Source organism: Psittacula echo (assembly GCF_963264785.1).
Source record: "Psittacula echo genome assembly, chromosome: 16".
NCBI lineage: Eukaryota > Metazoa > Chordata > Aves > Psittaciformes > Psittacidae > Psittacula > Psittacula echo.
In genome coordinates this window covers 9244513-9271727 of record NC_137752.1, presented here as the reverse complement: position 1 = coordinate 9271727, position 27215 = coordinate 9244513, and the positions used below count along the sequence as shown (strand labels likewise).

The 27215-nt window shown below is 60.6% G+C and overlaps 1 protein-coding gene across 1 annotated transcript; it reads right to left on the bottom strand.

Annotated features, from left to right (window-relative positions):
• Window positions 1–1133: 1133 nt before the first annotated feature.
• On the bottom strand, window positions 1134–26903 carry NIBAN2 (niban apoptosis regulator 2; the record flags this gene model as incomplete). Its single annotated transcript, XM_080630415.1, has 14 exons — window positions 1134–2011; window positions 2572–2683; window positions 2769–2876; window positions 3558–3674; window positions 4083–4238; window positions 4387–4574; window positions 4958–5120; window positions 6973–7077; window positions 7158–7273; window positions 9114–9281; window positions 9806–9911; window positions 9995–10123; window positions 13002–13132; window positions 26849–26903. 14 exons carry the CDS (start codon window positions 26901–26903, stop codon window positions 1134–1136), a joined length of 2532 nt encoding a protein of 843 aa, XP_080486541.1.
• Between the last annotated feature and the right edge of the window lie 312 nt (window positions 26904–27215).

Sequence of the window (27215 nt, the reverse complement as noted above, 5' to 3'; positions counted from 1 at the left end):
TGGGTTCAGCGATGAGCACAGTCTCCTCTGGCTTTAAATAAAGCTTTTCCATTTTATTAATTATTATAAGCATATTTTTAAACATTTGTATAACTTTCTTAATAAAATATCCTGGAAGAGACAGGTTTTAAGTTCCCCAAGCAAGGCACTTTGGGGGGGTTCAGGCTGGGCACCCCCCTTCAAGAGGCAGAAACAGCAGCACCTAAAATACAGGCGGGTGTCGGGGTGCTGGTCCCTGCTCCATGCACACACACACGAGTCCTGCCAACCCCACCAGCACCTCTGCATGGGGCTATGCCTGTCCCCGGCCCCACAGTGGATGCCAGCTCTGCCCCACCAGCACTGCGCTGGCCAAAGCCCTAGAGCTGGAGCCGTCATCTGTGCGCGGAACTAGGAAGCAAGAGCTGGGATCCCTCCTCTGCCTGGATCCAGGCAGCCCAGTCCCACTGGGGACACGGGGTGAGCATCGCCTTCACTGCTGAGCTTTTAATCTGAACTTAGCTGCTAGAAGGGCCTGGGGTGAGTGAGGGCAGCCAGGGATGGGTGCTGTCACCCCAGTTCGGATGCAGTTACCCCAGTTTGGATGCTGTTACCCCACGCCTGCCCCAGCTCTCACCCCATCAGGAGCAGTTCAAGCCACCCAGCGCTGCTGTATCCTTGTCATCACCTTTTCCATCATCCCACGGGCATCCCCAGGGCATGGGTGGACTGCTGGTGGGCATTCCCAGGAACCCCTCAACTGGGACCAGTTGCCGAACCCTGGGGCAGCCAGGAGCATCCCGTGCACCCATCCACAGCAGGGCTAGTGCCAGCCCCCACCCAGTGCTCGGGGGGCAGATAAAGCATCTCCTCATTAGAAAAGAAGAAACTAAGGCAGAAGAAGGACAGAGCAGAGTGCAGGGGGGGGGCCGGGCTGGGGCCTCCCCAGTCTGACCCAATAGGACCACTTGGCTGTAGCCAGCCCCAAACACACAGCGGGGACCCCCCCCTCCCCGTAGGCAATAAGGTCTCGGTGTTTCCCATCCCCTCCCTTTCCCACAGCACTGCCCTCCATCCCTGGCAGCACAGTGGGTCCTGTTCCCCCTGTCCCACCCCCCAGCATCACCAGGGCCAGTCCATGGTGGGGGGCCAGGCTAGAACTCCGTCTGCACCCCCTCACCGCTCTCTGTTGTGCCTGGGGGCTGTGGGGGGGTAACAGCCACCTGCTCGCCTGTCTCCTTGTCACTGGGCTGATGGCAAACTGCGCCGGTGGACGGTGATGGGGTCTTGGCTTCGGATACAGGTGATGCTGGTGTACCATGGGGCAGCTTGGCCTCTGGTGGGACATCGGCTCTGGGTTTGGGTGATGCCGGCATGGTGTGCTGCACACTGGCTTCTGGTGTGGTGTCAGCTCCAGGCACGGGTGATGCTGGTGCAGCCGCTTGCACCTCAGCCCCTGATGGAACCTCGGCTCCAGGGACCGCTGATGCCGCTGCAGCATCCCCAGCCCCTGACACAACTCCAGCTGCAGGCGATGCCGCTGTGGCGCAGTGCACCCTGTCCCCATCACTGGCTGCACCTTGGGAGGGGACATCCCCTGGGACAGACGCCGCCACCACCACCTCCTCGGTGGCACCACTCTCCCGCTTGGCATCAGTCCCGTTCCTCAGCCGCTCCTCCACCTCACCGGCCCCCCCGCGGCTCTCCTTGGCCAGCCCCTCCCGGATCTCCTCCACCCCATCCGGCGGTGGCTCCTCCAGCTCCGGTGGCTGCGGGGACCCGGGCTGCAGCAGCGCCTCGGCGCCCACCGCATAGGGCAGGACCCCGTCGTCATCCTGGATCACCGACACCACTTGCTTGGCCCTGCGGCGCCGGTCGCCGTGCGGCTCGGCCTCGGGCTGCGCGCTGGGCTCGTCCCCCCACTCGATGGGGATGCTCTCGCCCAGGAGGTGCAGGTTGGGGTCGCTGTTGTGCATCACGACGCTATCGCGGTACAGGTTGTGCTTGCGCTGCACGGCCGCCTCCTTCACAGCTGCGGGCAGAGAGAGAGGGGTCAGAGGGGCTGTGGGCATGGGGCAGAGCCCACCAAATCCAGGCATCTACCCCACTGCAGCCCTTTGGGGGTATGGAGCCAGGCAGAGGGCTCAGCATCCTGTTGCTCAGCACTGACAGTGGGAAGGACAGGGGGAAAGATGCCCCCAGCATCCTGCATGGGGTCATCCATCCTCATACAGCCTCCCTTAGCACCCTGCAGAGGACCATCTTCCCTTGTACATTCCCAGTATTCTGCATGGGGTTATCTTGCCCAGAGAAGCTGCGGCTGCCCCATCCCTGGCAGTGTTCAAGGCCAGGTTGGACACAGGGGCTTGGAGCAAGCTGCTCCAGTGGAAGGGGTCCCTGCCCGTGGCAGGGGTTGGAGCTGGAGGAGCTTTAAGGTCCCTTCCAACCCACATGATTCTATGATCAACCTTCTCTGGTCCCCAGCACTGATCATGGACCCTGCAGGTGATGCTGAGCCCAGGCTTGGCTTGCACTGACTACACCCAGCACCCACCGGGGGTGCTGGAGCTCCCTGGCGCTGCAGGGCTCTACCTTGCATGATGTCTTTCATCACCGACTGTAGCACGACCTCCTCATAAGTGTTCTCCACCAGGATGAAGCTGGCAAAGTCCTCGAAGATCAGCTCCTGAAACTTGGCTAATTCCTGCCATGGGGAAAGAGGCCGCTCAGCCAGGGGGGCAGGAGGGAGGGATGCTCCAGCCCCCTCACCCCAAACTTCACCCTCTTACCCCCTTGCAGGTCGGCGCCAGCTTTTTCAGCAGGAAGGGGACGGTGATCTGCAGCAGGGCCTCCCTGAAGAACTTCTTCCGCACGGTGCTGCTGTCGTAGTCGTATTTCTGAGGGGTGAAAGTCAATGGGTCAGTGAGGGCTGGGGGGGGGGGAGGTTTCCCTGCCCCTCACATCCTTCTTACAGAATCCCAGCCTGGTTTGTGTTGAAGAGACCTTAAAGCCCATCCAGCTCCAACCCCTGCCACGGGCAGGGACACCTTCCACTGGAGCAGCTTGCTCCAAGCCCCTGTGTCCAACCTGGCCTTGAACACTGCCAGGGATGGGGCAGCCACAGCTTCTCTGGGCACCCTGGGCCAGCGCCTCAGCACCCTCACAGGGAAGAGCTTCTGCCTAAGAGCTCATCTCAGTCTCCCCTCGGGCAGGTTCAAGCCATTCCCCTTGGCCTGTCCCTACAGGCCCTTGTCCCAAGCCCCTCTCCAGGTTTCCTGCAGCCCCTTTAGGCACTGGAGCTGCTCTCAGGTCTCCCCTTCAGGAGCCTTCTCTTCTCCAGGCTGCCCCAGCCCAGCTCTCTCAGCCTGGCTCCAGAGCAGAGCTGCTCCAGCCCTCACAGCATCTCCATGGCCTCCTCTGCCCTCGCTCCAGCAGCTCCACATCCCTCTTGTGCTGCTGCCCCAGAGCTGGATCAGGGCTGCAGGGGGGGCCTCCCCAGAGCACAGCAGAGGGGCAGGATCCCCTCCCTTGGCCCAAGGTCACTGAATGCCACCGAAGCCCGGATCTGCACACCTCACCTTGAGCACCCTCTCCAGGATGCGCTGGATGGACTTGCAGAGGTCGTCCTTTCCCTGCAGCTTCCCCAGCTCCTGGTGGAGCAGCGTCTCGAACGTGTGCACAGCATCATCCATTTGCTGTCAGCAGGGGCAGATGGTCAGCACCCGCGGACCCAAAGGGACCATCCCTCCACCCTGATGGGCTGCACTCCCTTCCCCTGCACCCTGCTCTAGGTTTGGCTGGGTTAGACCCCAGAATTGGGCTGCTGGGTTTGCTGGTGCCACTGGGCTTGGTGGCAAAGGGGCAACTGTGCTGTGATGCTCCAGTCTGGGTGCTGAGCTAGAAGGATGCCCTATGCTGCTGCCATGGAGACTGCCCCACTGCTTGGGCTCCAGACCTAAGGGAATGGCCAGATCCATCACACAGCCTTAGGTGGGTACCAATGACATGAAGGTCCCTGAGACAGGGCAGCCAGGGTGGACCAGCCTGGGCTCTGCTCTGCCTCTGCGCAGGGGCACGCAGGGGGACCCTGGTCCCCATCCCACCTGTCTCATGTGAATCTGGGCCCTCTGCTTGAAGACGGATGTGCTGGTGACATCAAAGCGCTGCTGAAGACCCTCCAGTTTCAGCTGCTCCATCTTCTCATAGCACGACTGCATCTTGACCGGGTGGAAGGCCAGGTGGGAAAGCTTCTCCATGTACTGGGGACAAAGCCAGGCTCAGCAGGGCAGGACACGCACAGGGGCTTCATCCCCATGTACTTCCTGGGATCCCCTAGTGCTGCCTACACTGAGGATGCAGCAGGACTGGCCCTGCCACCCCCAAGCCCTCCAGCCTGCAGGGTCTCACCTCCACCAGCTTCTCCAGGCCACCTTCATTGACGATGTTCATGTTCATGTCCGTCACCTCCTTGAAGAACACCTCCCGCACCTCAGCAAAGCCCTGGCTCGTGGGGGTCATCAGGGCCTCCAGGATGGAGGGGATGTAGGGCTGGACGTGGTTACGGACGCACACCTCCGCTTTGGGGAGGACAAACGCTGCGCAGAAAGCAGGGGTGAGCACGGTGAGGCTCCTTCCAGCCCTTCAGATCAGCTCCTAAACCCACCCCAAAGAGGGGGACATGCCCCTCTCCACAAGGCCCTATAGGAGAAGGCTTCCTGCCTTGCAGGACACCACAGGGTGTTCATGCAGAGGGCCCTCCGTCTGTACTGAACCCACTCCTACCCACTGCCCACCTTGCCCCCCACCTCTTGGGACAATGCCGATGAGGATGCGCACCCCGGCACCTTCTGGCATCTCCCAAGGGTTCCAGGCGATGCTGCACCCCAGGAGCACCACACCTTGGTGAAACAGCGGCAGTGCCACACCAGGGACACAGCTACATCCATGTCCACAGCCTTGTCTTCTTGCAGGGCTGTACCTCGGATCTTGCTGGCCAAGTGCTCCTTGGAGGTGATGATCTGGTCCATGTCCGTGCGGATAGTGCTCTCCATCTGGGGCCGCTCCTGCTCGCACTTGGCCATCGCTGCATCGTACTGGGCATTGGTCTGCTCGTAGACCATCCTATAGACAGCATCTGAGATCTGGAGAGGGCAAGATGGGGAGGTCAGCAGCACCCACCCATGCTCCCTATTGCCCATCACCTCCAGCAAGGGATGCCCTCAGGACCCGCCAAGCCTTCACCATGCCCTGACCTTGTCCCAGGCTGACAGGAGATTTTGACACCAGGGAACCCCCAGCTGGGGGAGATGAAGCTCCCATGGAGCGGAGATGGTTCAAAGTGGTACCCAAGGGGCAGAGAGCTGAGCATCTGCCTCTGTTAACCTCCAGGCAGGTCTGGGGGGTGGCTGCAGGAATGGGGGAGCCTGCAGGGATGAGGATGCTGCAGGGATAGGGGGTCTGCAAAGATGAGGGGGGGCTGCAGGGATGGGTGGGCTGCAGGAGTGGGGGTGATGGAGGGATGAGGATGCTGCGGGGATAGTGGGGCTGCAGGGATGGAGAGCTGCAGAGATTGGAGTGATGAAGGGATGGGAGGGCTGCAGGGGTGGGGGTCTGCAGGAATGGGGGAGATGCAAGGATGGGGGAGATGCAGGGATGGGGGGGCTGCAGGAATGGGGGAGATGCAGGGATGGGGGAGATGCAGGGATGGGGGAGATGCAGGGATGGGGGGGCTGCAGGAATGGGGGAGATGCAGGGATGGGGGAGATGCAGGGATGGGGGAGATGCAGGGATGGTGGGCTGCAGGGATTGGGAGGCTGCAGGGATGAGGATGCTGCAGGGATGGGGCCTGTTGGTCCGGGCATGAGAGCTCATGATCCCATTTGAAGGCTGGTCCCTCCCTGGGGTCTCAGGAGCCCACCCCATGGTGGGGTTGAAGCTGCTCACTGAGGCTTCACACTCACTTTGCAGGCACACGCAGTGATTCTGGGGCTGGCAGAAGGCAGAGCCACCCCCCCAGCACTCCCCCCCCCATCTCCCTGGGGCTTCCCAGCTTTGCAGCTACAACCACAGCTCCCGGAAAAGCAGCGTTTGGTCGTTTTTGTGCTGCTCCGGAGGCACATTCCAGGCCTGGTGGTAATTACCCATCAGCTCTTAGGGATTTAACAAGCGCTTCGAAAGAGCCCTTGGTCTTTCGCAAGGGTTCAGCCTGGATTTAGCTTGTGCTGCTCTAAAAATGGCTCACTAAATATAGCCAGGATGGGCTCTGCTCCAGGGCTGGGCTTCCTCCTGCCTGCTTCCCCACCCCAGCGACAGGCAGTGCAGCTGCGGGGACAGCAAGGAGACAGCGTGGAGAGTAAGGATGGAGGGGAATAAAGGTTGGAAGGGAATAAAGGATGGAAGGGGATAAAGGATGGAAGGGGATAAAGGATGGAAGGGGATAAAGGATGGAGGGGGATAAAGGATGGAGGGGGATAAGGGGTGGAGGGGAATAAAGGCTGGAAGGGAATAAAGGATGGAAGGGAATAAAGGATGGAAGGGAATAAAGGATGGAAGGGAATAAAGGATGGAAGGGGATAAAGGATGGAGGGGGATAAGGGGTGGAGGGGAATAAAGGCTGGAAGGGAATAAAGGATGGAAGGGAATAAAGGATGGAAGGGAATAAAGGATGGAGGGGGATAAAGGATGGAGGGGGATAAAGGACAGAGGAGGAATAAAGGATGGAGAGGAATAAGGACGGGGGAATAAGGATGTGTGTGAACAGGAATGGAGGAGATAGATTGAGGATGGTGGAGACTGAGGATTGATGGGAATAAGGACAGTGGAAGATGAGGATGGTGCAGAATAAGGATGGGGGACAATAAGGAGGCGGAGAACAAGGATGGTGGAGAATAAAGATGGTTTCTTAGGGGGCAGAGAGGGATGCAGGCGGCTGTGCTGGCTGTGGCACAGGGCAGAGGCAGTGCAGGTGCTGATGCTCCCCCAGCAGCCCCATACCTGGATCCACGTCCGCTGGCGCTCCTGCGCTTTGCCCTTCAGGCGGGGCCCGATGGCATTCCTGAGCTCGGGAAGCAGCTCCTCCATCACCAGGTTGCTCAGGACCTGCAGGGGCAGGAGGCTGTGGGGACCCTGCTCATCCCGCATCCCTGCCTTGGGGCCATGGGGGGAGCAAGGGACCTCACCTGGGTCTCGTTGCCACACAGCATGTCCCATGTGCCGTACTGCTCCTTCGACTGGCGGTACATGCGGACTGCATCCGTGAAGGCTGGAGCCTCCACTTTGGAGTCCTCGGAGATGCCTGGAAATGAGGGATGAAGGGGACGGGGATGAGTGAGCAGCTGCTGCAGCCCCCAATCACTTTCAAGGGGTCCCTTGTGTCCCCCACACCCTTGGACCCACTCAAGGAGCTTGGGGCTCTCACCAGGACTGGGAGATCCCATCCCAAGCCTCTGACCGGGCTGGGGGCCAGCAGTGGCTGGGGGGGTCCCAATCTGCACACCGAGGGCAGGGAGGGACCAGGAGCAGGGGCTGGGCAGGATGAGGGGGCTCAGTGACCCCCAGGGCTCTATGGGGCCCCCACCAGCAGGATGGGGCAGCTGGGGGGGGGGGGCTGGAGGAAGGAGGGGGCCCTGCAGGATGTGGGGAGGAAGAGGAAAGCACGTGCTGGGAGTGAGTCACCCCTCAGGGTGCTGGGAGCCCATGGGGAGGAGGAGGAAGGGGCAATGGATGGGCAGGAGCCCAGTGGCGCATGGCCCGAGAGCATGGGGTGACAGTGAAGGGTCAGAGCACGTCCCTGGACCACCCAGCAAGCTGTGGAGATGGAGCCAGGGCTGGTTTGTCCTCCCCAGCCCAGGGTAGGGAGCGGATCTCTTCCAATCACACAGATTTTCCTAAGATGATTACATTGAACTCCAGCCTAAGCAGCTTTTCCTAAGGGGCAGAGGGGAAAAAACACGGAGGAAGTCAGGTCTGAGCCTTTCTCAGTGCTTGGTGGGAGATTTCAGGGCCTGGAGCTTCTCCATCCATGGCTTCTTGCAGCTCAGCATCACCTCCCGGGCGGGACAGCCTGGTGTGGGCTTCACACTATGGTATGGGCTTAACACCATGGTAAGGGCTTCCTGCCATACCAGAACTCTATGGCCAAACCTCACCCTCCAAACCTGCCACTTTGTCCCATAGCACAGGAGAATCCCCTCTTGCTGGGGAAACCGGAGAAGAGATGCGAGTCTGAAGCCACTTTTTGCCCAAATCACAGCTAAACCAGGGATAACAGCCAGTGCGGTGGGCAAAAGGCATCACACAGGACAGGGGACATTCCTGGAGCAGCCAAAGGCACCCAGGCTCCAGGAAAACCAGGCTGGACAAAAGGGAGGTGAAAATTCCCACCCTCATTGCGACCAGAGGCAGAACCAGAGCCTCTAATAGGGACGAGGATAAATGGATTGCTTGACAACAACAAAAGAGCTGTCGTGGAATTGGAAACGGCATCTGCAAGAGCAGAGAGAGGCAGAAATGGGGCTCAGGAGGGAGGAACCATTCCAAAGAGAAATCCAGGCTGTGGAAATGCAAGAATCCAGGAGCACCGAGCATCCCTGGGACCCCTGCGCACCCCATGGGGTGTTCCCATCGCATGCTGAGGAGGAGGAGAGGCTCCCAGTGCCTAAAGGGGCTGCAGGGAACCTGGAGAGGGGCTTTGGACAAGGGCCCGTAGGGACAGGCCAAGGGGAATGGCTTGAACCTGCCAGAGGGGAGACTGAGATGAGCTCTTAGGCAGAAGCTCTTCCCTGTGAGGGTGCTGAGGCGCTGGCACAGGGTGCCCAGAGAAGCTGTGGCTGCCCCATCCCTGGCAGTGTTCAAGGCCAGGTTGGACACAGGGGCTTGGAGCAAGCTGCTCCAGTGGAAGGGGTCCCTGTCCGTGGCAGGGGTTGGAGCTGGAGGAGCTTTAAGGTCCCTTCCAACACAAACCATCCCATAGTCCTATGATCCCTCCCTCTCCCCACCCTCACTCACAGAGACCACGAGATGCTCAATAATGCTCAAATCATCCCTTTTGGCCCCAAACCCAAACCAACCTCCATGGGGGGTGGTTGGAGCAGGAGGATGCTTTCCCCCCGCCATAGCCTCCCAGCATCCCTCACCGTTGTTGCAGTGCCGTACGCAGTCCTGGAACACTGCCCTCCACTTCTCCTGCTCCTTGCCTGTCATCACACAGAAGTAATAGTGCCGGGCATAGGGGTGCCAGAGGATGAGGGGGAAATCCGTGGGGCACTTAAAGATGGGGGTCTGCCCCACTTTGGGTGTCACACCTGCCAAAGAGGGGAGGATGCTGTGAGGAGCAGAGCAGGGATGGGGATGTAGGGCTGGGGGTGCAGCAGCGACACAAAATATCCTTCAGCTCCTTCCCAGTGCCTTGGCTGTGAGTTCTACCAAAACCATGGGCAAAGGAAGTGCAAATTCTTCCAAAAAGGAAATCAGAAGTGAAAATTCACAAAAAAACCCAAGAAAATCATTATTTTCTGTGAGAAACCCTTCCCAAAGGTCCCCAGGGATGTTGCACCCCAAAATCAGTCCTTATAGAAGGTCCAAAGAGATGCTCCACCCCAAAACCACCCCTTCTTGAAGGTCCATAGGGATGCTACAGCCCAAAACCACCCTTTCCAGAAGGTCCTTAAGGATGCACCCTCCAAACCCACCCCTTCCAGAAGGTCCCCAGGGATGCCACATCCCAAACCCACTCCTTCCCCAAAGGTCCCCAAGGGATGCCCAGCAGCACTGGGGCGCAGGGGAGCCCGAGCATCCCTGCTCACCCCTAGGCACCAGGAGCACTCACCAGGCAGGCTGCTGTTCACCAGCTCCAGGTACTGGTCCACCGAGGTGAGGATCTTGTAGCCAGCACTGTTGATCAGCACACGGGGCGGCAGGTCCCGCTCATAGGCCTGAGCAGAGAAACACGGTGATGGATGAAGGGGAGTGATGATGGGGTGGGCTGGGCCCACCAGCGGTGGGGGATGCCCCTCACCAGTTTGTTCTCATAGAGGACCAAGCCGTAGTTGTGTGGGACCACGCAGAAGCGGTTCCTCCACTTCTTGTTCTCCTCGATGTAGTGGAAGAGGTTGCCCGAGTAGATGACGTGGTCCTCGAGGGGCACCTGCAGAGAGGAGAACGTAGGGGAGGTGGCACAGGGGGTGCAGGGAGAGGGGCAGCTCCATCCCACAGCCACAGCCTGGCGCAAGGAGCTCAGCAAAGTCTTTTTGGGTCAGGGTTTCTGTGCTGAGGGTGCCCAAGGTCACCTCTGGGTTATGTCCAATAGCACTGCAGGTTCTGGTGTCTGAATCATGGAACCCAGCCTGGTTTGTGTTGGGGGTTTGCCTCTTCCATGTCCCATATGGCGACCATGGTAGGGCAGAGCTTGCTTCCTGCCATCTGCAGCTTGCCTCTGACCTGCACCCCGCTGGGACCTTCTCTTTGGTGGCCATTACCAAGCAGTCCCACTCGTGCCCTGTGCACTGTGGCTGCCCCATCCCTGGCAGTGTTCAAGGCCAGGTTGGACACAGGGGCTTGGAGCAAGCTGCTCCAGTGGAAGGTGTCCCTGCCCATGGCAGGGGTTGGAGCTGGAGGAGCTTTAAGGTCCCTTCCAACCCAAACCATTCCATGGTTCCATGAAGCCACCTCGTAGAGCCCAGGACCAGATGATGCTTAAACGCTCTGGACTTCCCAGAGGATCAGTGTCAGGAGCAGGCTGTCTCTCCAGCCCCTCTGGCTCACACAGCAGCAGCATTTACTCCATTCCAAACACAGGCTGAGCGAGCCCAGAATTCCTGCCAGGAATTTTTATGATCCCAGGAACACAAACGAGAGCCAAGAGCTCGGGAGCGTGCAGCGGCGCCTCTGCTGCCTTGGCCACCCACCGTCCACCATGGTGGCCATCAGGAGGGACCAGCCAGGGCTCGGGTCCCACCATGCCCAGGACCTTTCCCTCTTCTCTCCCTGCTGTGTCCATCTCCTGGTTCGCAGGAGCCCCATTGCCTTCCCTCAGCCCCACAACCTCACACCTTGGGCAATGGGAGCTGTGGGAGCAGCTCAGCTCAGCAAACAGGCTCAGAGGCACTCGCTGCTCCTCAGTGCTTCCAAAGGACCTTGGAAGGGGGAGGAGAAAGCACAAAGTCCGGCAGGGCTGGGGACAGAGGGAGGGATGGGAACCAGACCCTAAGGCTATGAGCAGGGATGGGCACAGGAAGGGGGTGCCAGCTCCAGGAGAGCATCAGCATCTCCCCAGGGTGGCTCATCCAAGGAGAAGCAGCTTTATAGAATCATAGAACAGTCAGGGTTGGAAAGGACCTGAAGATCATCCAGTTCCAACCCCCCTGCCATGGGCAGGGACACCTCACACTAAACCATGGCACCCAAGGCCTCATCCAACCTGGCCTTGAACACTGCCAAGGATGGAGCATTCACAACCTCCCTGGGCAACCCATTCCAGTGCCTCACCACCCTCTCAGTAAAGAATTTCTTCCTTAGATCCAATCTAAACTTCTCCTGTTTCACTTTGAACCCGTTACCCCTTCTCCTGTCACTGCAGTCCCTGATGAACAGAAGCACTGCCCAAGGCAGATGGAGCCCTAGAGACTGGATGCCAATGGAGTGCTGAGCTCTGACATGGGAACACTTGACCATGAGACAGGGGAAGCTCAGGCTGGAGATAAGGCAGAAGCTCTTCCCTGTGAGGGTGCTGAGGCGCTGGCCCAGGGTGCCCAGAGAAGCTGTGGCTGCCCCATCCCTGGCAGTGTTCAAGGCCAGGTTGGACACAGGGGCTTGGAGCAAGCTGCTCCAGTGAAAGGTGTCCCTGCCTGTGGCAGGGGTTGGAGCTGGAGGAGCTTTAAGGTCCCTTCCAACACAAACCAGGCTGGGATTCAGTGATTCCATGGCCACCAGCACTCGGGGAGCTCCAGCACAATTGTCCCTCCTCACACCTACTCCTTGCCCCAGGCAGTCACCAAGGGGTCACCACCCAACCCTGGCATGCATTTGGGACAGGCAGGTATGTGCCAAACAGCTGGGCTGGGCTGGGAGTGCCCTGTGCTGTCAGCACCATTGCTGCAGGGACCGGGAGCGATAGGGACCGGGACCAGGGTCTGGATGTGCAGGAAGGGCTGATAGGAGAAGGGAGCCTGGTCCTGGCACTGCTCCTCCATGAGGCCCAGAGCTTTTAAGCATCATCTGGTGCTGGGCTCTATGGGGTGGTTTCATAGAACCATGGATCAGTTTGTGTTGGAAGGGACCTTAAAGCTCCTCCAGCTCCAACCCCTGCCACGGGCAGGGACACCTTCCACTGGAGCAGCTTGCTCCAAGCCCCATCCATGTCTTGAAAGCCCCCTCCTTTCAGCCCTGCACAAACACAGAAGCCTATTCCCATGTGCGACCACGTCTCCTCCTGCTTCCATAGCACCCCCAGGGCAGCGGCTCCACTGACCCGGCCGTGGAGGGACCCCAAACCCTGTCTGCTGATGAGCAGCCCTGCCTGGTGTGCACCTGCCCTTGGAGGTGGGAAGGGAGGGCAGGATCCATCCATAGGTGCTGCAGCCACAGCACTAAGGAGGGATGATGCTTGGAGACCTTTCCCAAGGCAGGAGGCACGAGGTTCCTGGAAGCTCGGAACAAGCTCCTCTTCCCTATGGGGTCAGGGATGCCTGCAAGGGATTCCTGCCCTCCACAGGCATTTGGAGCATCCTTCACACCCAACAACAGCCCAGCACACCCTGCTTGGGGCTCCACTGGGCACAGTGGGCTCCAGGAGCTGCCAGCCCTGTCATCACACACAGACCTCCATAGGGGCTGCAGCCAAGAGCCAGCCGTGCCCGGGTGTGCTCATTGCATGGATTGGGAAGAAAAACCACCCCGAGGAGCCCCATGTGCTGCACGGGCAGTGCACGATGCCACAGGGATGGGCTGGACCATGGGATGGCATGGGGAAAGGGGACGTTCCCAGGCCCAGCGGGAATGGGGATGGAGCTCCCGTCAGCTCTTACCTTGCGGTGCAGCAGCTGAGCCTGTGGCCCTCCGTTGCCTTCGATCTCATAGCGGACGCTGTTGAAGAGCGCGACCCCGAACTGCTCCTGATAGCACCGGCAGAACTCGCCCAGCACCTTCCCCGTCCTCTCTGCAGCGGGACAGCGCGGCCGCGTTAGCAGGGGTGGACCTGGGGGAGCTCCTCTGCACCCTCCCCGCTGGGACACCCTCCCCGTGCGCACAGGCCCTACACGGGGCCAGCAGCATCGCTCCGTGTTGGCCTTTTCCCGCTGACGCCAGGGATTCCGCTCCCCAGCAGGGAATGCCTGGCACGGAGCTGATGCCGGCGATGCTGATCGCTTCCTGTGCCTGGGTCACTGAGGCTGGGGGCAACCCTTTTCCAGCCCCAAGCATCGCTCATCCCCCCCTGACCCCACCGTGCCCCATAAGGACCAGCCTACAGAGGGGCGGGGAAGAGCCGATGCTCCAGCCGGGAGATGAGAATGGGAAAGGACCCACCAGGCCCCCCATGTCACCCCCCTGTGTGAGGCAGAGACCCCCACATCACCCCATAGTGCTGGAGAGCATCCCCTTCCCTGGCAGCCCCATGGGTGCCGGGGGCAGGAGGAACATTACAATCACCCCCCAGCCCCAGGGTTCCTTCTGGGCCATCAGCCACAGGGGAAAGTGGGGCTGCATCCCCCCAGTCTTTGCCAGCACCCCTGACCCACATACACTGTGCCCCATAGAGAAACCCTTGTCCCATGGAGCACCCCTGCCCCGTGCAGCACCCTGCCCCATACAGACCCTGACCCATGGAGCACCCTCCCCATGTAGACCCTGCCCCATGGAGCAACCCCTGCCCCACGCAGCACCCATCCCTCTCCCCATGCCAGCTCCATGAAGCTCCTGCACCAAACCAACCCCTTCCCAACGCATCGCAGCTTCCCCAGGGCTGCCTTTGGCCTCCCCTTTGAATCCTGCTCTCAACTTCGCCCTGGAGCCTGTGAAAGGAAGGAATCCAAGTCTCCCCCAGCCCTTCCCGACGGCTGGAGCCGGTGCCAAGGCACTGAGGAGGAGCCACGCAGCGCTGGGGGCACGAACCCAGACTAAACACCCCCCACGCTGGCCCTGGCACCGCTCACGGGAGCCAAGATCCCAGCAGCAGGCAGGGAAGGAGCCGTTTGCCGCAGGGGATGCTGCACATCCCATGGGAAGAGAGCAAAACACCACTGGGATAAAGCCATCCCAGCGGGGATGGAGGCAAACATCCAGCATCGCACTGACAACCCCTTCCCAGTTAAACCACCCTTCCTGATGGCAAAGAGCGAGGCGCCTGCACATCCCAGCAGGGAAATTCCTTCACCCCCGAGCTTGGCATTTTCCCCTGGAAAAGAGCCTGTGCTGCAGCTCCGGCTGAGCCTGGCCGCGGCTCCGGGCAGCGACGCAGGCAGCTCGCGTTGGGAAGGCCATCCCGAGGGTGCATTTCCTTGCAGATCATGGGAAAAAGCAGCTCCTTTATTCCTCACTGTCCCTGGGTAGCCAGGGCCCGACTGGAAGCGTTGAAGGCAACGGGAAGCAGGAGCCGATGACTTGCAGACACTGAAGCAGATTCGCAGTCAAATACTTGCAGTGATCAAACCTTGCCCAGCTCAGCGGGGGGCAGAGGGAACACGGGGGGCACATCCCAGGGATGGTGGCTCCAGCACTGCCCTGGGCACCCGGTTCCAGTGCCTGAGCACCCATGGGGAAGGGTTTGCCCCGTGGTTGGGATGCCCAGGGCCTCCCCGAGCAAAAGCTGCTCCTGATCCCTTCGTCTCTGCCTGCAGCCACTTGCGGCTTAGTCCTGGGCATGGCTGTGGGGAAGGGGGAATGGGAGGCTGAGGAAGTGCAGGGGTGCCGGGGGTCCTGCTGGGACAGGTGTTGGCACCTCGCTGGGACCACAAAGCTGGTGAGGGGCTGGGATGTGGCAAGGGACCCAGTTCCTGTCCCTCCTGGACCTGCTCAGAGAGGGATGGGAGGTGGAGGAGCCAGTGCCCAGGGTGCTGCAGGTTGGGGGGGGCCAGGGCACCCATTGGCATCATCAGCAGGGGGTTCCCATCCTCTGCTCTCTGTGCCTGGCTGGAGCACAGTGTGATGGGGAAGGGCTGAGGGACCTGGGGGGTTCAGCCTGGAGAAGAGAAGGCTCAGGGGGGACCTGATGGCTCCCTACAAGTGCCTGACAGGAGGATGGAGCCAGGAGGGGCTGGGCTCTGCTCCCAAGGAACAAGGGATGGGACAAGAGGAACCGGCCTCAAGCTGCACCAGGGCAGGTTTAGATGGAGCTGAGGAACAATTCCTGCCCCAAAGGGTGCTCAGGCATTGGAACAGGCTGCCCAGGGCAGGGCTGCAGGCACCGTCCCTGCAGGTGTTCACACACTGTGGAGACGAGGCCTCAGTGCCATGGGTTAGTGGTGGCCTTGGCAGTGCTGGGAACGGTTGGATTTGGTGCTCTTAAAGGTCTTCTCCAACCTGTTTGATTCTATGGTTCTATGATTCTATGGCACATCAGCTCCACACCCCCAGCCACGCTCCATCCCTCCTCATCACATCTCCAGGGACCCGCACAGCCTCCCCATCACCCACCAGCACCCCAAGGGCACAGCAGAGCAGCACCCCAGGGACACCCTGGCAGGGTGACCCAACAGGCAGCGCAGGTCTGCCCTTGTCCTGATGACACCCAAGGCCAGAGGAGCCCGAGGGTCGTCTGGATGGAACCATCCAGGTCCTGCTCCTGCCCATCTCCCCAACCGGTTGTGCCAGCGCAGCCGTCATGGAGCCCGAAGCATCGTCACCAAGCCCAAGGCATCTCCAGCACAACAGTCTCAATGGGAAGGCAGCAGTCCTCAAGCAGCCAGGGTTGCAGCCCAAAGGCACGTGCAGCCCTCGCCTATGGAGAGGTCACAGCCTGGGCAGAGCAGGCCTGGTCCAGCATCCATCCCTTTGAACCAGGGCAGGAGGTGGATTTCACCCTCAGAAGCCACAGGAAGCTGCCCAAGCTGGTCCAGCAGCCTGGCCTTGGGAGCATCTCCAGCACCATCAGCAGCCACACACATGCACATCTCCAGGCAGAAGCCAGCTCTTATCCTGACCTCCCACAGGAGCAGGGCCAACCCCAACTCCAGCATCAGAGGAAAGCCAAGGGGAAAACACAGCCCATGAGCTCCAGGTCCAGCCCAGAGCCCTTATCACCTGGAGAGCAGCACGGGCAGCCTGACCATATCCTTCCCTCCAGCTACTTGGATGTGCTGCCTGCAGCTCTTCACAGAACCACCTCTGCTGCTTGCAGAGCTCTGGAGCTCAACACCTCATTCCCCTCAAAACCATGTGAAAATGAGAGCAATGCTTTATATAGCCCAGGCCAAGGCCAGCAGCATCAGCAGCTCTGGCAATGGGAGGTCAGAGCCTCTGCAGGTCCTGCTGCAGCTTGCCTGGCCCATACCCAACAGCAGTGTTTGTTTTGCCTTCGCTCAGCATCCTCCCGATGCATCCAGGACCCATCTGCAGCTTCACAGCACATCCCACCCAGGACAGAGCCCAGCAGGGGCATGGCTCAACCCTGGTGTCTCCTGGGGTTTGGGGACCAGCTCGGCCTCTCCCAGCATTGGGATGCATTGCACAGCGCTGGGCAAAGCAGCTCCTCAGATGAGCATCACCACTGTGCCCCTCTAGAGATACCCAAGGAGCTGAGGATGGAGATGGACTTTGCCCTCTTCTCATGTGGCAAGACCTTGGGTGGGCAGCAAAGGGTTAAAGCATAAGAGGAAAGAGGCAGGGAGGATGGACCCAAACCAGCCTTCATCCCCCTGCACCCTGCAGGAAGGTGCTGTCAGCCTCTGGGGACGCAGAGCTGTCCCCTGCTCCCCACCCTGTGCTGGCAGCACCACCGGGCCCCAAGGGACAGGGACAGGACAGGGAGCACCCATGCACAAGCATGCATGTACATGAGCACCCATACACACTCCCCCTGCACACACAGGTACGTACCCCACACGCACACCCATACGTACACCCATGCACACACTCCCAGGAGAGGCTGGAGCCCAGCGTCTGACACATCCTCGCTGCAGCCCACATCCCACTTTCCAGCTCCTGAGCCCATCCCTCCCTCTTGTCGCACCTTCCAGACCCCCATCATCCTGCTATTTAAATGTACAGCGCAGAGGGAGCCTTGGACATCTCAAATTCCCCAGGACCCCCCCAGTCTCTGTGGCCGGGACGGGTGGGAGCATGACCAACCCTTGTGGGATGCCGCAGGGATGCCTCACCGGAGGCAGGGAATTTTCCTCCTGCTCCAGCACAGAAAGAAGGATAAAGCCAAGGACACAAAGGCCCATTGAGGCAGAGCCCGGGGCTGTGGAGCCCTGGCCCCCGCATGCGTGATGGATGCTTGCTGGCTCATTGCCCATGGGACAGCCTGAGTCAGTCCCGGCTCTCCCTGTATCCCACGTCCCCTCATTGCCACCTCAGCAATGGGTGGTGCAAAGGGATGTGTCTGCAGAGCAGTGGAGGAGCAGATACGCAGGAGGACCAGGAAATCACATCCCTTTGCTGGGTGTAATAGAACCAACCAGGTTGGAGAAGCCCTTTAAGCTCATCCAGTCCAACCATTCCCAGCACTGCCAAGGCCACCACTAACCCATGGCACTGAGGCCTCGTCTCCACGGGGTGTGAACACTTGCAGGGACGGTGCCTGCAGCCCTGCCCTGGGCAGCCTGTTCCAATGCCTGAGCACCCTTTGGGGCAGGAATTGTTCCTCAGCTCCATCTAAACCTGGCCCATGCTGCTGGTGACAACGGGCATCCCGCCGGCAGGGCATGGCCAAGGCTGCTGGGGAAGGAGCTGAAGTTAATCACTGATGCAGTCAGTAAATGATTAGAGAGCGTAGGTGGGTTGCTGGGGCAGCAGCACAACCGGTGGCACCCACAGGGACACCCGGGGGTGGCACATGGTGGTCCCGGCCCAGCCAGCTCACCCCTGGGCTCCGATTTTCACATGGGTAAAGGCAGCAAAACCAAAAGGGGCCCTTTCCCACTGGGACACCGGCTCCAGGGTGCAAGGGATGCTGTCACCAGGACATCCCTGGTCATCACCCAGCCAGTGGTCCCCATACCCAGCAGCTGAGAGGGGTAGGATGGTCCCAGCATCCTGTCTGCATACCAGGGAGCATGGGGAGCACCCGGAAAGTCATCCAAGCATCCACGCTGATCCCCCTGTCCTGCCCCTCACGTCCCATTCTCCGGCTGCTCCCATTCTTCCTGGTGGCCCAGGAGGACAATGAAGATGGTTTGTCCAGCAAGGAAAACCCACCAGAAGGACAAGCCCATCACAAGGGGGGTGATGTCAGTGGCTGGATGAGGGGTGGCCAGGCTGCTCCTGCAATCCTGCACTGGTCTAAATGCACCCAGGGGTTTGCTCGCTGCCCTTCAGGATCATGAATCCTGGCATAGTGCAGATGATGTGTTTGGGCACCCCCACTGAGGGTACACAGCACGCTGGGAATGGGGTGCATGGCATGGCAGGAACAGGGTGCGCATGCAGATGGGGTGCCCAGCGTGCCGGGGATGGGGTGCTGAGGCAGACCTCAAAACAGCAAATTTGGGAATGTGAATCCGAGTTCATTCCCACCCAGAAACACAAACTCCTTCGAATGGGCCTGGCTCAGCCCAGCCGAGCATCCCCTCTCATGCAGAGCAGGAGAGAGGGGAAACGGGAAAACATCAAGGAAGAGGATGGGGACAGTTTCCCCTCTTCCCTGCCTGCACCCCCCAGATGCACCCTTCACACAAACCCATCCACACCCAGCCCAGGCTGGATCTGCCCCAGGCTGTTATCTGGATTGAGCTTATCCTGGAGCACACCGGGAGCGGAGCTCCCTGTGCTCCCCTCCAGCTCAGCACCGCGGGACCCGGCAGGACAGGGATCACCTCCTGCCTCCAGCACGCTCCAAACCCCATCGGGAACACTTCCAGCTACAGCTGGAAGCACAAATGGGAATGGGGCAGCATCCTGCACCGCCCCCCTTCCCAAGCAGCCGCTGCCCTCTGACTCACACCGCTGCGGGAAGGGTGGGCAGGACGGGGGCTGAGCAGGAAGGGATGAGGCAGCAGAGCCTGGGAGGAGAAACCAGATGGGCCCAGGCCTGAACCGGTTCATCCTCTCCCTGCCCCTGCATCACAAGGCTCTGCCCCCACATGAGTCAGAAGCAGCCGCGGTGCCAGCTCCGGGCTGGGGCACCCGCTGGGGACACGGCTCCTTGCTGGTGCCTGCACCAGCCCCCTGCAGCATCCTGCATCCCGGCTGCATCCCGGCTGCGCTCATGGAGATGCTCATCCCAGAGGGGTCCGTCCCCACGGCGGCAGCACCCTCCTGCTCCCCCCGCACCTCACCCAGTTGCGGTGGTTGCACAATGCTGCTCCCAGCCCAGTGCAAACAAACCTGCCCCAGCACGGCTGCGGCAGGATCTAAGGCATGAAATCCATGGGGCCCAAGTGAAGCAGCACCTTCAGCGGCACCTCCTCAGCACAGGAACAGGCAAGAAACCCTGCTCTTTGGTGCCCTTCACTTGTTTCTCCTGCTGCCCAACCCGACCACAGTCAGCGCCCTGCATCACCCCCATTCCCGGGGCTTGGCAGCGCTTCCAGCCCCATGGATGAGGGATTTGTGTTTTCCCGCAGCTGGTGTCCCGCTGCTCCCCGGGAACAAGGCTGCGTGCGAGGAATGTGCACGTGAGTCACAAACGGCATCTGGGGCCTTGACACGTCTCTGGAGGAGCTGGCTGGGGCCGGATGGAGCCCAGCATGAGATGTGTGCATTGAACCTCCCTGCCCAAACGGCCGCTGGGGGAGCCGGGCAGAGGATCCCCCTCCTGTCCTCCCATTCCTGCCTGATCCCTCATCCCTTTCACTTTGACTGGTGCTTTAGTGGTGATGCTCCAAAGCCATGGGGCCCACAAAGGCACCGCAGCTGGGCTAAACCCACCGCAGAGTCAAGCCCACCAGAGGATGTGATGGCACTCGCAGGACAGTCAGGATACGTCCCACAGGCAGGGAGGTGGCTGTGGGGAGAGGAAGCATTCCCATGGAGCAGCTCGGCTCAAGCTGGATGTCCCCAAACCCTGGTGCTGGAGCTGGCTGCAGGCACATCACCACGCATGGCCCCTATCCCCCAGGGTCCCACCAGCACATGGCCAGGCTGGAGAAGAGCTGCGAACCCAAGGCAAAGGGGCCAGAGCAGGGGGAAAGAAGACTGAGATGAGCTCTTAGGCAGAAGCTCTTCCCTGTGAGGGTGCTGAGGCGCTGGCCCAGGGTGCCCAGAGAAGCTGTGGCTGCCCCATCCCTGGCAGTGTTCAAGGCCAGGTTGGACACAGGGGCTTGGAGCAAGCTGCTCCAGTGGAAGGTGTCCCTGCCCGTGGCAGGGGTTGGAGCTGGAGGAGCTTTAAGGCCCCTTCCAACACAAACCAGGCTGGGATTCTATGATGGAACTTGGGCATCTCTGGGTCCCACAGGCTCCCAGTACCAGGGGGTGGGTACAATCTGTGGGATGCCCCAGCAAATGCTCCTGTGCTTGGCAGGGACAAGCAGCAGCCCCTTGTGCCCAGCCCCAGGGACAGGAGCTGGACCTGGCACACTCTGAGCTGCTCAGTGCCAGTGGGAAACCGAATCCCACACCAAGGGAGGAGACCAAACAAAGCCCTTTATGTGTCCGGACAAAAAACCCAACCAAACCCAAGAGGTGTTTGAACAAAACAGCCCTGAGCCTGCCCTGGGCTCTGCACAGCCCCTGCTGCTGTGACCGGTGGGACACAGGGTTCTGCATGCCCCACGGTGCTTGTCCCACACTGTGCCCTCATGATGCTCCCTGCTCCTCATCGAGGGTGATGCCCCGGAGCACAGGTCCATGGGGCTGGCAGCATGACCAGCATCTTCCATCAGAGCAACTTCCAGTGTCTGAAGGGGGCTACAAGGATGCTGGAGGGGGACTCTTCATCAGGGACCGTTGTGATAGGACAAGGGGTGATGGGTTCAAAGTGAAAGAGGGGAAGTTCAGGTTAGACAATAAGGAAGAAGCTCTTGTGCCTGTGGCAGGGGGTTGGAACTGGATGAGCTTTAAGGGCCCTTCCAATACAAACCATTCCATGATTCTATTATTCCTTGCTGTGGGAGTTGGGCAACAGCCAGCAGAGCAACGTGGCCCCTAGGCAAGGCAGGGATGTTCCCAAGGCTGGGCTCTGTCCTCAGGTGATGCCCTGCATGCACTGGGATCAGAGTAAGGGACTCAGGATGCTTCCCATGGCAGCTCCACCATCACTTTGGGTGCCTGGGAGCTGGCAGCCCTGCTCTCCTGCCCCACACAGCAGCACTGAGGTCACCCCAGCATTGGGGCACATCCTGTCATGCAGAGAAACCCCTAAAGGGGCATCACACCAGGCCCTGAGCTGTCCCATCCATCCCTGCTGCATGGGGACATCCCATCCTGGGGACTCCCATCGCAGAGGGCGTCTGAGCCCTCCCAGGGCAGGAGGGCATGGAGAAGGGCACCGTGCTCTACCAGCCAGAGCTGGGACCTGCACTGAACACTGCTGCCCTTTCCCTTTGAAAGGGGGGAAAAGGTGGAGTTTTACTCTTTCCTCCCCATCCGGTCCAGGAGCCGCAGGAAGCATGCTTGGAATGAGCAGCTCTGCTCTGCCCCTTCCTCCCCTCCTGCCTCCGAGCTCTCCAGGACCAGAGCTGGGTCCTGCAGGGGCAAAGGGGGTGCTCAGCTTTGTGTGGAGACCCGGAGCTCGCCTGCCTTCACACCTCACCCTGCATCTCTGATGATGATGATGCATCCCTGATCATGATGATGAGCATCCCTGCATCCCTGCTGAGATGCACAGAGGCAGCGGTGGTGGTGGAGGCAGGAGCCCACCCTGTGAGCAGACAGCGTTCTGCTTCCCCACATCCCTGCTCCTTGGGAGCCAGGGCAGGGCAGGATGTGAAATAGAGCCTGGAGTGCTCCAGGAGGGGTGGAAATGGGATGGGGGGGCTGACACGGCTCCTTCCCACAGCCTGGAATCAGGCTCCTGCACACAAGGTCTGTCCATGAGACCCAGCACTCATTGGACCCCCATGGACCAGAGCTGTGGGTACACTCAAGTGTGGGTGCTTTTAGTGCTTGCTTCAATGATTGTCCCCATGTCCATGCATCACCTCTGCTGCCCCCAGCATGGCAGCGCCACGGGTGGGAGCTTGTTGCAACCTGATGTGGGGCTGGGGCAGAGGGACAGGAGCCCGATGGTCCCTGGAAGGGTGGGACAGAGCTGAGCTCTATGATGAGCTCAGCCCTAAGAGCTCATCCCAGTCTCCCCTTGGGCAGGTTCAAGCCATTCCCCTTGTCCTGTCCCTACAGGCCCTTGTCCCAAGCCCCTCTCCAGGTTTCCTGCAGCCCCTTTAGGCACTGGAGCTGCTCTCAGGTCTCCCCAGAGCACAGCAGAGGGGCAGGATCCCCTCCCTGAGCTGCTGCTCACGCTCTGGGGGTGCAGCCCAGCAAACAGGGGGGTTCTGGGCTCAAGCGCTCACTGAAGCCAGGTCATGGGGAGCTTCTCCTTGACCAGCAGCCCCAAGTCCTTCTCCTCAGGCTGCTCCATCCCCTCTCTCCTATCCCCCTTTGCTGGGGAGGGAAGAACTCCCAGGATGGAGGTCAGGCTGAGCACAGGGAGGGCTCGCTCCTGCTGCCCCTATGGGAAGGCCACCAGCACATGAGGACCACATCCCCTGCCCCAACACGTTGGTCCAGCGAGCCCCATGTCCCAACACGAGAGCTTCAGGTAAAGCCCTGGCGTGCCACAACCAGCCCTTGCCCTGGCAGGGAGCCCTGATGTGCCAGGGAGATGGTTACTCCATGAGGAAAGGAGACACAGGCTTGGTTAGGAGACACCACACGCATCCCAGCACCCATTGGAGCTCCCTGCTCTGGTCCCCCTGAGGCAGGGTGAGGGTTTCAGCCCCACACCAGCCCCAGTGCCCGTCACCGGCAGCCACCACATCCAGGAGCTGATGAGTGGCCAGGCTAGGAAATGAGTGTCACGCACAAGGAAGCCACAGCAAACCTCTTCCCACTGCTGGGAACCTGTTCCCACAGCCTTTGGCATTTGCTGGCATCACCAGACCTGATCCCGCAGCCCATCCCATCGGCACACAGCTTCCAGGGAGGAGAAGGATGCTCCTCAATGGCATGAGATGGAGAAGTGGTGTGGAGATCTCAGAGCAGCTTCTGGTGTCTGAAGGGGGCTACAAGGATGCTGGAGAGGGGCTCTTCATCAGGGACTGTAGTGATAGGACAAGGGGTAACGGGTTCAAACTGAAACGGGGGAAGTTCAGGTTGGAGATAAGGAAGAAATTCTTCCCTGTGAGGGTGCTGAGGCACTGGCCCAGGGTGCCCAGAGAAGCTGTGGCTGCCCCATCCCTGGCAGTGTTCAAGGCCAGGTTGGACACAGGGGCTTGGAGCAAGCTGCTCCAGTGGAAGGGGTCCCTGCCCGTGGCAGGGGTTGGAGCTGGAGGAGCTTTAAGGTCCCTTCCAACGCAAACCAGGCTGGGATGCTATCAGGGGTACGCAGCCACTGATGCCTGGCAGGCACTGTAGGGGGGAGGCTGTGGGGTTGAGGCTTGGTGTCACCAATGCCACCACTGTGTGGGCTGGCATCTGCACAGGTCCCACCCCAAGTTAACAGCTGCTTTAGTCAGTCATTAAGGAGCTGGCAACTCCCTGGGAATGCCAGAGCAAGGTGTGAGCTCCCAGGGACCCTCCCTGCGCTGCCACCCACCTCCCCATCCCACCCGGAGCACCCTGCAGCAGCCCTGAGCTCTCCCAGGACCAGGGGGCCGAGCCACCCAGCTCCTGCCCGCCTTGCTCCACCTCACCCCCTGGAGAAGGGGTCCCCATGGGGCTGGGACACACGAGGGAAGAGCTTCACCCAGTGCCTTGCTGGTGGCACCCATTGCCCTGGACAGGAGAGGACACTGTGCAAACCCAAAGGTACGCGGTGACATCTCAGCTTCTCCACCCCATCCCTGCCACCCTCGTGTTCCCAGGGATGGTGCGTGTGCTGGGCATCATTGAGCAAGGAGGAGAGCCCAGGCCCTCGGCAGCAACTCCTAACCCACATTTGGGAGGAGGAGGAGGAGGAGAAGGGCAGCCCAAGGGTGTTGGCAAAGAGCTGGGTGACTCAGGCCAGGACGATGTCTCAAGCAGGGCAGCAGGAGGAAGCACTTAGCGGTCACAGAGACTCCGGAGTAAAGGATGCAGGAGCTGCAGCAGCATTGCCTTAAAACCACCCCAGGGTAGATCCCACCCCTGGGCTGCCCCATCAGCCCCAGTGCAGGGATGCTGGGACAGTGCAGGGAGTCTGGGATGTGCAGCAGAGCACCAGCAGTGGGGGAAAAAAACGGTGGAGCCATGGAATGGTTTGTGTTGGAAGGGACCTCAAAGCTCCTCCAGCTCCAACCCCTGCCACAGGCAGGGACCCCTTCCACTGGAGCAGCTTGCTCCAAGCCCCTGTGTCCAACCTGGCCTTGAACACTGCCAGGGATGGGGCAGCCACAGCTTCTCTGGGCACCCTGGGCCAGTGCCTCAGCACCCTCATAGGGGAGGCAGGTTTGATGTCGGAGGTGCTGGCGCAGAGGAGACCACACTGCAGAGCATGGGCAGGCTGCTCACCACTGCCCTCCTGCAGCGCTCATCCCACAGCTCCCAACGGGATCCGAATGAGGCTCTTCCCATGTCCCCACTGCCCAGGGCCTGCTGTTGGTGGAAGGGGCTGCAGCCACAGGGGGCATTGCCAAGCCCTGAGTCCCCATCCCTGCTGCAATCAGGGGCCCACAGCAGCCTGGAAGCTCCTCCAAGCTCCCCCGAATTGATAGGACAACCAGGAAAAGCCGCTTGGAAAGGGGATGGATCGATCCCCAGCACCCGCAGGAGCAGCAGGAGGAGAACAGGCCGAGCCAGGCAGGAAAGCCTGGAGTTCTCCCGGCACATTGCTTTGCATTCTGACAGCAAGTCCTGCCTTGCCTGGTGGGTTCTGGCTCCTCCCAGCTCTGGGGCTTTCACCCAGCAAGGAGCCTCTGTGCTCAGTGAACCCAGTGCCTCCAGTATCTCCCAGAGAGGTTTCCCAGTGCAGTAGGGTCCCTCCTACCCACCTCGACCCTCCCGAGCTGCAGCACGGCACAGGACACGCACCAGCCCCATCTCCATCATCCAATTTGCCAGGAATCCTGTTTTCCCCATGAAAACTCATCTGCACCCCCCCCCGGGTAACCGCTCAGTCCCGGCCAGGCTGCAACCATCCACCTCGACCTTCAAATGCGGAATTTCTGGCCCAGTGGACACAGATTCCTGCATAGTTATTCTTGCATAGTTATTCCTTGTTATTCTTCAGGATTCAGATCACGGGGCTTGGACAGGGAGCGCAGTTAAAGGAAGTTTCGGGATGTGCTTTGGACCCGATGCAGCGAGCAGCAGGGCCGAGTCGGTGCTGGAGCAACCCCATTGAGCTGCAACTGTGCAACACACGAACCCCATAGCGAGTTACAAACCCTCCTCCAAAGCTCATAAACCTGCTGGCGCCCTGCTGAGCCACATACCACGGCAGCATTCCTGCCAACCAGCCCGCACAGCATGGCCCATGGGCTCCATCACACACCGGGAGACACCGGGTCCATGCACCGGTGCCACCACAGTCACCCCACGCTGCTCCATCAATGCCAGCCCTTGGGGATAAAGGACTCCAGAGCCGCTCCCATGGCTTTATGGTGGAGATAGAGGAAAGATAGGACAGAGCCACCTCCAAACCCCCGGCACACCCCAGCCCTTGAGCTCTCTGCACAAGGTCCAGCACGAAGCCACCAGCCAAGGTGCGGCTTCGCTGTGGGGCTGCCTATGGGGTTTTCAGCCCGGGGAGCTGGAACTGGAGCCGGAGCTTGGCAGGGAAGGGCTGGGAGGTCGGGTCCTGCCTGCTCTGGAGCCCCAGGAGCACAGCACAAGTGACGCAAAGCGGCTTGGGGGGGGTGGCCCCACTTACAGGGGTCACGTCAGTCGCCAATGAGACACCCCGGCCGCCCTCCCAGCCCCAACCCCACTGCACAGAAGCCGTAATCCCACGTCCAGCGATTCCCAGGCAATTCCCAGGCGGCAGGGACCAGACATCCTGTGCCGGGGGCAGCGACGCCCGGGCCCTCAATGAGCACATTGTCACCCTTCCCCGTCCCACAGCGCTTGGAGAGGGCAACGCCGAGCCCTGTCTATGCACAGGGGTACCCCAAGGGTGCAGCCAAGTCCTTCCCTCCACCCCAAAACCCCCTTGGGAAGTGCTTCCCTAGGGATCCTCCAGCACTGCTAATGGGGAGAAAGTTCATCTGCCGGCCCAGCCCCAGCGAATCCCACGCTGACAGTGGTTTCCCGGCACAGGACCCGGCTTGCCAGCACCAATCCGGATCCCGGCTCCTCGCCTTCCCTCCCCGCAGCCCGGGGAAGCTCAAGCGCAGGAACAGCGGAGCCAACACAAACACCGTCGGCACAACCCAGCCCTTCATTTGGGAAGCAGACAGATACCTCGGGATATCCCCCCCCGCCCCGCTCCGGGATGTGTCCAGCCATGGGATAGGCGAAAACACAGGGAAAATGCAACGTGGTGGGAAGAGGAATTAAAAAAGGGAGGCGAGGAAAATAAGGAAGTTTGAAGTGTGGGAAAGAGGAGGCGGGGGGATCGCGGGAACACGGGGAAAAGGGGGGGATCGAAGAGAGGGATGGGGAGAGCCCGAATGGGATGAGGGGAGCGGGGTCGGGAGCTCACCGGCGATGTGCTGGCGGCGACCCTCGTCCAGGTGCGTGGAGACCACATCTCCCATGGCGAGCGGAGCCGGGCCGGGGCGGGCGAGGAGGAGGAGGAGGAGGAGGAAGGCAGCGCCCAGGGCGGTCCAGGCAGCGCGGCGCCCCAGCGAGCCGCGGCCACTCCCCCCGCACCGCCTCCTGCACCGCGTCAGCGCCGGCTGGGCCCGAGCGTGTTCCAGGATCATGGAATGGTTTGTGTTGGAAGGGACCTTAAAGCTCATCCAGTTCCAACCCCTGCCACGGGCAGGGACACCTTCCACTGGAGCAGCTTGCTCCAAGCCCCTGTGTCCAACCTGGCCTTGAACACTGCCAGGGATGGGGCAGCCACA